Source organism: Lynx rufus, unplaced genomic scaffold, assembly GCF_022079265.1.
Source record: "Lynx rufus isolate CCGP_SWC_20201006 ecotype Redwood Valley unplaced genomic scaffold, mLynRuf1.p SCAF_17, whole genome shotgun sequence".
NCBI classification, from domain to species: domain Eukaryota; kingdom Metazoa; phylum Chordata; class Mammalia; order Carnivora; family Felidae; genus Lynx; species Lynx rufus.
The window spans coordinates 16016277-16027057 of NW_025814831.1; the positions used below are offsets into that span (position 1 = coordinate 16016277).

The 10781-nt window shown below is 39.3% G+C and overlaps 1 protein-coding gene across 5 annotated transcripts in view; it reads right to left on the reverse strand.

Annotated features, from left to right (window-relative positions):
- Positions 1-10781, reverse strand: part of TTC8 (tetratricopeptide repeat domain 8) — a 58761-nt gene that overhangs the window by 46402 nt on the left and 1578 nt on the right. The window contains exon 2 of one of the 5 annotated variants that reach the window (XM_047079855.1): positions 1335-1364. The exons of the other annotated variants lie outside the window; for them this stretch is intronic. Coding sequence (XP_046935811.1) covers positions 1335-1364 — 30 coding nt within the window. The remainder of the gene's footprint in view (positions 1-1334; positions 1365-10781) is intronic. 5 annotated transcript variants of the gene reach the window in all.

Consider the following 10781-nt stretch of genomic DNA (forward strand, 5'->3'; position numbering starts at 1 on the left):
AACAACAATGTCAATTATTGACATTTTAATTTAATTTTAACAAAACCAGGGCACCTGGGTGGCTTAGTTGGTTAAGCATTCGACTTCAGCTCAGGTCATGATCTCACAGTTTGTGAGTTCGAGTCCTGCATCAGGCTCTGTGCTGACAGCTTGGAGCCTGGAGCCTGTTTCAGCTTCTGTGTCTCCCTCTCTCTGCGCCTCCCCTACATTCACTCACACTCTCTCTCTCTCTCTCTCTCTCTCTCAAAAATAAATAAACGTTAATTTTAACAAAACCTTCCAAAATCACTGAAAAGAAAAAGCACATTACTTACTCTATTTATAATTTAGGTCCTTCTCAAACGAATTGTGCATATATTACGCAAAAAATAGTTTAGTACCACCTATCAATTTGGAAATCAAAATTACGAACACTGCAGACAAATTCCTTTAAAATCCTTTTCAAGAACAGAGTGCTTCATTTTAACCTATTTACGGTGCTTGCTTGATAATACTACACAGGCCTCCATCACAGTACTTTGTATTCTGCTCTCTTGGAAAAGGTTGAATGATTACTCAAAGGAACCACATATGAGGTTCAAATTGTTTACTTACTGAAAACCACTGTTAGCATTCTCTCTCATGTGGCAGGGCCAACACCTGGCAATATTTAGGGTGATTTATAGCACTCTCATCCCTTCTTATTCCCAGACTTACTGGAAACTCCCTTGTGTTAAAAGCTTCACTGGCCCGCGTGTCCCCCTAACCACACTTCCTCTCCTTGGGCTCTCTCCAGACTCATTCACTGCGTCTTCTCCAGTTAGCAGGTCTCTCTGGCCACCTCCCATCTCTAACCAAGATAGTTTGGTAGACAAGGCTATCTGGCCAGTGTCTCCTCCTGTCTTCTTCACGGTGGCAGGCACCTCGCTCTAAAATCGAGCCCTTCCCAGGCAGGGTGAGCCTACTCTTTACTCAAGATATACCATCCTGTCCATCACAATCTTTTCAGACATTTGGGGCTCTGCTGACTTCTTGGCCCCATTCCTAAGCTCCTGGTTTCCCTTGCTTCCTTCTCTATTTTTCTCATCTTTCTGGTCAACATTGGTCACTTCAAGTCTTAAGACTATAAGACTACTCACCCATAGACACAAAAATATTGGAAATAGAATACTCTACATAAAAAAAAAATACTCTACAAAAAAAATATTGGAAATAGAATACTCTACAGAATGGTAGAGAAGGCTGATTTTATAAAAGCATTAATAGATATGCAGCAGGTTTTCTAATCTATAGGAACGAGTAAGCAACAGGAATTATTGTATTCTCTAAACTAACAGTTGCAGCTAACCCTTTACCTGAGTCACTGGCAATTCAGGATCCGGTTCCTGGAAAGCATTAAGAAGGTAGTAAACATTTTTAGGAAATACAGTTTCTAAAATAAAAAGTCTTAGTGATGAATTAAGTATTTGTAGACGGACTCAAACTCATTGAATAAAAATCCGAATATCAACTTTAATCTTTCTCCACAAGTACTCAAGAGTTCTGCATATACTAATACTAATATTGGTATTAGTGTGTAACTAATATACACTGAAGAGTGCTGAATTTGCTATGATCAGAAAATTCTAATTACTCGAACCTCATTTAAAGCACAGAGAAGTTATCTTAACTACTTGTTTAATGAAGACACAAAATCTCAGAAATTAAAAACAATTTTACAGCTATACCAAGGAAACACTTCCTTATATTCATGGTGGTTAAAGCATTCAGACTTTAATCACTTGGGGAGGAGGAAGAAAATCCACAACATACTATAAATCTTTCTACTCCACATAAATGGGATTAGCAGCTGAAGATATAAAAAAGTAATTCCAACTGTAATGTGCTCCGAGAAATGTGTATGAATAGACTATGTCATATATATTAGTGTCGGGTGCTAACAAACTCAGGGTTTTTTCCTGTCCAAATTAAATAGAAATCCACTGGGGAAAAGTCAGACTTGTAACAAATTTATTTACGAAATAATCTATACTTCTACATCTACAGTTAGCAATCTGTGCTGAACACTTAACTGGCAGCATGTTTTATTAGGGAAGCTACTAAGAAAAAAGGGAAAGGGGGAAAAAAATCCTTCCTAGCCTTGCTTTCTACAGCTCTAAAACCCAAGGAGAATACTCAAAATATTTTTTAAAGAATATATTATGTGTGCAAGCAATGTTGAAGCCATCTGGTCACCATGCAAGGATAAGCAATTTCTATAGCACGATACACGGTAGGAACACGAGAAGCAAAGATGAAACTAGGCTACAAAAGCAAAGGCCCTGGAGGGTGGGATTTAGAGAATATTCGGCAAGCAGCTGAACCGAACACAAAACAGCAACTAAGAATACATGGCAGTTGGAGGTTTTCAATTCCAGCGTGCATCAGGAAGATCTGGAAAAGCACAGATTGCCTAGAACCCACAGTCCAAAATTAAAGAAACACACCGACACAGGCAATGAGATGACAGAGGAGTAACCCCTTCTATTCCTTCTTCTGTTTATTTGTATACATGTCTGTATGACCCATTATCTCACTTGAGTCTCATAACAACCACCGGAGGAAGGCAGGTGTTATCCATTTGACAGATAAGGAAACAAATTCAGAGATGTCATGTAATTTGCTCAAGGTCACACAAAGAAGCCAGGCTCTTCCTTGCCAGTGCATCTAGGAGATTAAAAAATGAGTTCAAGATAATAAGGCAGGATTGAAGCGTCAAGTGTAGGAGAGATAGAAGATAAATTCCACACAGGGAAAAAAAAAGTTTACCCATGGTCACTGCAGACAATACTTGAAAAGGAAAACAAAACACACAAGGGCTGGAAGCCTCTAATAGGAAGGAAAAGCTAGAGGCCTGTCATTCTGCCAAGGACAGGAAGATGCTTCCCAAAGTCAAACGGCAGCTCAGCCTCAGTGTTCTGATCACTGATGAAGGCCTTCGTGCTCTATCTGGTTCTTCTGCCCCACAGGAACACATCTGTGATTTGCCACACCATGCAGGCGAGGTGAGGTCAGAGAAGATGGGCAAGTATAAAGACAGGTGAGGTTGTGCAGATGGAAGATGGAGACAAGGCCCAAACAGGAAGTGAGGCCGAGATCACGATCACGTTAGTTCCACAAGCTTCCCCAGACATTCCTGCACCCTGCTAGGTGCTGAAAACATTCTGTGGGGAATGCACATAATTAAATAAATGCCAATACAATGTATGAAATGCTATATTCAAGTTATAGACCAGTTATAGACGACTTAGATGGAGAGAAGAAAAACAATAAGGGAGATAAGAAGGGTGTCAGAGAAAAAGAAAGATATTATTCCAGAAATTACTGAGTGCCAGTGATCTATGAACTATATTCATCATCATTTTTTTTTAATGTTTATTTAGAGAGAGCTTAAGCAGGGGAGGAGTAGAAAGAGAGGGAGAGAGAGAATCCCAAGCAGGCTCTGCACTGTCAGCACAGACCCTGACGCAGGGCTTGAACTGGCAAACAGAGAGATCATGACCTGAGCTGAAATCGAGAGTCGGATGCTTAACCGACTGAGCCACCCAGACGCCCCTGTTCAGCATCATTTCATCAATTTCACTGAACACTTTCCTCACAGACACTTTCCAGATTACCAACAATCTTTTCAGAAAAAGATCAATGCCCAAATCCTACATGTAAATATCTCTAGCTATACAGAGACAATAGCAGCTAACATTTTTGATCACTTACTATACATTAATGAGCTTAACCCTCACAACAACCCTTTGAGGTAGGTGTATTATCATCCCCATTTTACAGAGGAGAAAACTCTGAAGTCAAAGTGTACAGGCAGTATTTGAACCCAGACACTCTGCATCGAGAGCCCGCACTTTGCTGAGTATGTGAGATCATAGCAAGGCATGAAAACAGACTGCTGTAGGGTGTGCCAGACCAAGGCTGCATATGACTGGCCTGGAGATCCATCAGGAGTAGCAGGATTAAGAAGGAAGAGTTGGGATGTTTTAATTTAGAGATAGGGCAAAACTTTTTTTTTTTTTTTTTTTTTTTTTTTTTAAAGCACTGAGACTTTCACCTTTGGGTCTCTCAACTATAGTCTGTTATTTAAATTAATCCAACCAAATAGGGAACGGCAAGTTAGGTTCATTTGGTCTAGCAAATCATTTCCATGGGTATTGACAGAGTTGAGTACAAAGTAGTTGGGTACAAAATACCCTGGAGTCAGAAGGGCTGGGCTTGATCCTCAGGGAGCCACTTAGCTACGTGACCTTGAACGAGTCACACGACCTCTATAACCTAGTGCTCCTCTCGAATTGGAGCAAATAGTGTCTACTTCATAGCATAGTTTTAAAAATAAACCTTGGGGGGGGGGGCGCCTGGGTGGCTCAGTCAGTTAAGTGTCTGACTTCGGCTCAGGTCATGATCTCATGGCTCATGAGTTTAGCCCTGCGTCGGGTTCTGTGCTGACAGCTAGGAGCCTGGAGCCTGCTTTGGATTCTGTGTGTGTATGTCTCTCTCTCCTTCTCTTTCTCTGCCCCTCCCCCACTAGTGCTCTGTCTCTCTCAAAAATAAATAAACTTTAAAAAATAAATAAATAAAATAAATAAACCTTGTATTTTTAAGAATATTTCATAGTTTTGAGGTCTTCCCCATATGCTATCATAATTAGTGAAGTGTAAGGTGGTAGCACTTTCAATAAGAAATATCAGTTGCACAATTTCTTTATAAAACCATTTCTATAATGACCAGAAAAGCCCCACACTCTCTATTACTTCCCTTTCCCAAACCCAGAACTAACTCCCACTTGTGTCTCATCAAATTAAAACTACCTTTTGACCCTCCTTCAAAGCAAGTGAGTAAGGGGACAGAGTGGAGTGACACAGCCTGGAACCAACAAATGCTCATTAGCATCAACTTCAATTCACATCAGTTTACTTCCTTCCTTCCTCCCCAGGGTAAGGCTTACTCTTAGGTCGTTGCTATTACTTCAGGGTATCACATCTCTAGATAATTCCGAATGCGACTTCTTAATTGCCACCTTACTTACTCTGGCTCGTGAGTCTGACCCAGGTTGGCCCTGAAACTTCTGAGACATTATTCAGAAGTTAGCAGTCACATGAAGGAAAACAATGAAAGAGAACACAGAAATTGATGGATATCAGAAGGTTTAGGGAGAATCCAAGGACCAACCAAGAAGCCAAGTAGGAATGTCATCTGTGTAATTCAGCAGGAATACAAATTCATAAAATGAACTCCACATAGAATCAAAAGATTAAGTCTGGCTTAGTCTCCATGGCCCCAAAGAGGAACTAAATTAGATAATCACACAGAAAGATTTGTTTGTTTGTTTGTTTTGCTTAGAGCACCAGATCATTGTCTCAATCAACTAATAACACAGAGCTCACTAGGGACCCCTGGTTCCATGTCTTTCCCTTAAGCCAGTGGCTTTCAGCCTTTTCTCCATCTTCAAATCATTTACAATAATAACCCCTTCCTCTCTGTAACATATCTCATTATAAGTAGAGACTGGGGAGGAGAATGTGAATTCTTCCTGTTCTGATATATAGCCCCCGCTCCCACTCCCAGAATCACTGATTTTCATAACTTGAAAATCTATCAGAAATCTACTCCATTAATAAAAGCATATTGTCTTAAAAACCTCACTGCCTGAAAAACCTGCACGTTTTATGAACTGTTTAATTATAGTGGAGCTAAAAAAAAATTGGGGCTGGTTTTAAAGCCATGTATCTGACATATGGAACACAAGGAACAGTAATCAGATTAAGCAACTAATCGGGATGATGGACATGAGCTGTAAAAGCAAGCATTCCCTCTAGGTCACATTGCCGTGTGGAAGACCATTTTGCCTTTCTCCCTTTTATATCTTACAACTTATAACCACTTTTTCAATCGTGATTTAAAGAACACTTTGAAAAAAGACAATGTATCTCGATGAACTTCTTGTTCGTGCTGTATTTTATCAAACAGGGAAGCTACAATAAATTAACCAGTTATCTTTCTTTCTCTATATTCTCAAGAGATCAGAATCTTAAATGTCCTTCATGGTTAGACACCCTGCCCTTTTAAGTCTCACTATTCTGAATCTGGGAAAAACAGTTTACAATCCATCTTCTTCAAGAACCTTTCCACATTACCAAATACCATATTATTACAGTCAACAACCTATCCTTAAGTCTCTTTGTGTCCAAATAAAAATGTATGACTCTAAAGAAACATGCTATTTCATTGTATATCATACCTCTCTGGCCAACCTGACTACCCTGACTTTGGCAAGAATCAAAATTAACTAAAATCCAGATGTCCTAATGGAAAGTACAAAGCACAACCTAAGTATTTTTGATGATACTATACCAAAATTGTATCTTATACAGGAGAAATAAATGTAGAAGACATAGTCTCAGAGGTGGACTTATCCCAAAAGGTTGATATATCACAACCAAAAGAGGTTTTTTGGGAAGCTCTGTGGACCAACTTAAAGAAAGATTAACACATAACAAATCACTTTAGAGAGGCTCTCCTCACCTGGCACAAAAATAAGCAAAACCAAAAGTGAAAAACAACATCTAAAACAAAAGCTATTTGGGGCATCTGGGTGGCTCAGTAGGTCAAGCTTCTGACTTAGGTTCCGGCCATGATCTAGCCGTTAGTGAGTCAAGCCCCGTGTCAGGCTCTGTGCTGACAGCTCAGAGCCTGGAGCCTGCTTCGGATTCTGTGTCTCCCTCTCTCTCTGCCCCTCCCCCACTCACATTCAGTGTCTCTCTCTCAAAAATAAATAAACGTTAAAAAAAAATTTTTTTAAGCTATTTTTGTTTTAGGGGCAGGAAAAAAAAAAGCAAAAATGAATCCATTTGGCCCTCAGAAAAAAATATTTTAATTTCCTTGCTCTTCCATGTGTCCAGGAACTGCTTCAGAGTCATTCATTTGTACTAAAATCAGTTTGGTGGCACAGGAATGGTAATCGGAAGTTGTGGGGGAAAAGTACTCTAAAATGTTGAAGCCTCAAAAAATTCGTAAAGGTTAAAGGAGGATGTGAAGATAAACCATCTGACTGCAGAGCTGAGGACCATCTGCTTCTGCTCTGATCACATTTCTGTTAGCTTTTCATAGATTGGTAGTCTCTCCGTCAATTACCTTCCTCCACTGAAACGAAGACAGCATCACAAGAAATCCCAATAACAAAATTACTATCAGAAATGCCCTCCTGGGGGCGCCTGGGTGGCCCAGTGGTTTGGGCTTGATTTTGGCTCAGGTCATGATCTTACGGTTCATGGGATCAAGCCCCAAGTTGGGCTCTGTGCTGACAGTGCAGAGCCTGCTTGGGATTCTCTCTCTCCCTCCCTCTCAGCCCCTCCCCTGCTCTCGCTCTCTCTCTCTCTCTCAAAATAAATCAACTTTAAAAAATAAAGGGAAGGGGCACCTGGGTGGCTTAATTGGTTAAGCATCCAACTTCGGCTCAGGTCATGGTCTCACGGTTTGTGGGTTCAAGCCCCGTGTCGGGCTCTGCGCTGACAGCTCAGAGCCTGGAGCCTACTTCAGATTCTGTGTCTCCCTCTCTCTGACTCTCTCCTGCTCATGCTCTGTCTCTCTGTCTCTCTCTCAAGAATAAATAAATATTTTTTTAAAAATTAAAAAAATAAAGGGAAGAATATTTCATTGTCCATTTTTAACATCTAACAGATAAAGAATAAATAAATATGAAGAAATACATTTTTCTCATATCTCTTCCCAATTTGTTAAAATCAATTAAAAGCTTTTAATTCTGAAAGAATTCAATGTATATATTTCTGATAAACTGCATAAAGAAATCTCAGTGGGAAAAAGGAAAAAAGAAAGGAAGGAAGGAAGGAAGGCAGGCAGGCAGGCAGGCTCTCCTGGAGGAATCCAGGAAGAATTTCCTTAATTGATTAAAAAAAAAAAAAAAACTGGCCCTCAAATCAAGAAATGAATTAAGAATGTCCATAATGCAATTACATTTATTTGAAAAGGTAAATATATGTTTAGGAACCTATGGGGCTGAGAATTAAGGATGGGAGTGGAGGGACACAAAGGTCAACTCTCATGTAGTGTTGGTAGGAATGTAAGTTGGTGCAGCCACTGTGGAAAACAGCATAGAGGTTCCTCAAAAAATTAAAAATAGAAATACCATATGATCCAGTAATTCCACTACCAGGTCTTTACCCAGAGAAAATGAAAATACTAATTTGAAAAGACAGATGCACTGCTGTATTTACTGCAGCATTATTTACAATACCCATGATATGGAAGCAACCATATAGATAGGTGAATGGAAAAGGAAGATATGGGATATATGTACAATGGAATATTATGCAGCCATAAAAATTAGATCTTGCCATTTGCAACAACATGGATGGATCTTAGAGGGTATTATGCTAAGTGAAAAAAGTCAGACAGGAAAGACAAATACCATATGATTTCAGTTATATGTGGAATCTAAAAGACAAAACAAAAAGCAGAAAGGGACCCAAATATAGAGAATAAACTGATGGTCGCCAGAGGGGAGGGTTGGAGAGGGATGGGCAAAATGGGCGAAGGGGAGCCAGAGATACAGGCTTCCAGTTATGAAATGAATAAGTCATGGGAATAAAAGGTACAGCATAGGGTTTATGATCAGTGATATTGTAATAGCATGGTATGGTGATGGATGGCAGCTACACTTGGGGTGACCACAGCATAGCATAGAGAAGTTGAATCACTATGTTGTACACCTGAAACTAAGGTAACATGGTGGCAACTATATTCAAATTTTAAAAATTTAAAAATTACCTAATTAAAAAGGAAAAGCACACAGTGAAAAAACAGTGTTTAAAGGCTGAGTCAAAAAATAACTAACACATAAGTGAACCCTATAAACTTTTCAGCAGCCCTATCCAGCTATCAAAAGCCCGGTTTGGTGGGGTGGCTGGGGGGCTCAGTTGGTTAAAAGCTTCGGACTCTTGATTTTGGCTTGGGTCATGATCTTACGGTTCATGAGTTCGTGGAGCCTGCTTGGGATTCTCTTCCTCTCTCTGCCTCTTCCCTGCTCATGCTCTCTCTCAAGATAAATAAATAAAACTTAAAAATTTTTAAAGCCCAGTTTGATAAGGTAATATCAAGTTAAACTTCGATTCCCAATGAAATACTGCTCATTGTTCTGCCAATATATATATATAGTTCCTACTTAAATAAACTACCTCAGCAAAACAAATAAAAAGGATTAGAAAGGAAAGGAGTATCATAAATTTCTTCTAGATCTGGTACTCATTCTCCTAAGCCTACTCTGATATTTACATCAAACCCATTAACAACCCCTGCTCATAACAAGAAAATAGTAATAAAGCATAACATTTTTTAATGATTATGGCAGTATACATTAATTATGTATCACATTATGGACGATTATTTCAAATCCACAGCAAATAGGACAATAGAATAGGCCAGGACCCAACAAAATCGACTGCCCTAATGATCTTAACCATGTCAAATGGTTAACCAATGACAACAGAAGTATTTCCCAGTATAAACCTATGTCTTTTTTTTCTTCATTATCATTATCAAAATCACGGTTCTACCAAACATGCCTTGTAATAAGTCTTTAATCTTTCAAGAGGGCCAATAAGGCCTAATGACAGCTGTACAAGAAACCAAGTAAAAAGACACAAGCCCTTACCTTATTTAGCTGCTAATTCAGGAGACTGCAAAGCCCTAAATCTGTTTATCTTACTCTTCCTAGATAAAAAGGAGCAAGGTCCCTCTATGGCCCCATCTTCACCATTAATGAAAACACTTCTGCTTTGACCATGCACTTTCCAAAATGGCATCTCTCCAAAATAACAAGGGAGAAATCTATCTCTCTGTCTCCCCCATCCACCCCCCACCCCGAAGGCACCAGGGATCAAGTAAGTTTCAGAATACTGTCTTTATCAAAATTAGATAGGTCACCTTCCTTCAGGACTTTCTAAAGCCTTTAATCCACAAGTATGTTAAAATTCTTTACCATTTAGCTAACATCTTGAAAAAGGCACAGTAGATGGGAAAATGTACTGGGAAAAGTTGAGAAACACACAGCTTTGAAATATTAGGCTACATCAGGGCCAAAGAGGGAGCACAGTATGGACAAAGTAAATGGATTTATCAGCTTTGTAACTTTGGACAAATTACTTAACCCTGTGCCCCAGTGCACTTAATCTGTAAAACGGGTGAAACAGTACCAATTTCCTAAGAGGGATGAGGATTAAATGAGATGACTTCTAAAACCCTCCGAACCAAGCCTGACATAGAGTAAATACTCAATAAATGTTAGCTACTATTTTTGTTACCTATTTTGCAAGGTTATTCTAAGCATACAAATACCCATAATTTACACAACTTAGTAAGCAGTAAGCACTCAACAAAGGTCATTTGGTTGAACACATATAAAATCCTGCTCACAGTGCCTAGCACAAACTAAATCTGAATTCACAGGCACAGTACTCTACTGAATGTGCTATGATTATATGTTATTAAGAGTATAGGATCTTAACCATTAATAAAAACACTGCTCCTTTGCTTATAACATCTCACCATGAGACTACATCTCCCTAGTACGGTAACAGTGAAGATACCCGACCCTTGCCCACTGCCAAAAGAGTAACAGAGGTCAAATAAGTTTCAGAACTATTGTATTGCCAAAATTACATTTCTTTTCTTCAGAACCCAGAGGCTTTCGTATGAATCTTGAATCTTCAACTAGGAAATATACTGTTCCCAGATGAATTCACTAA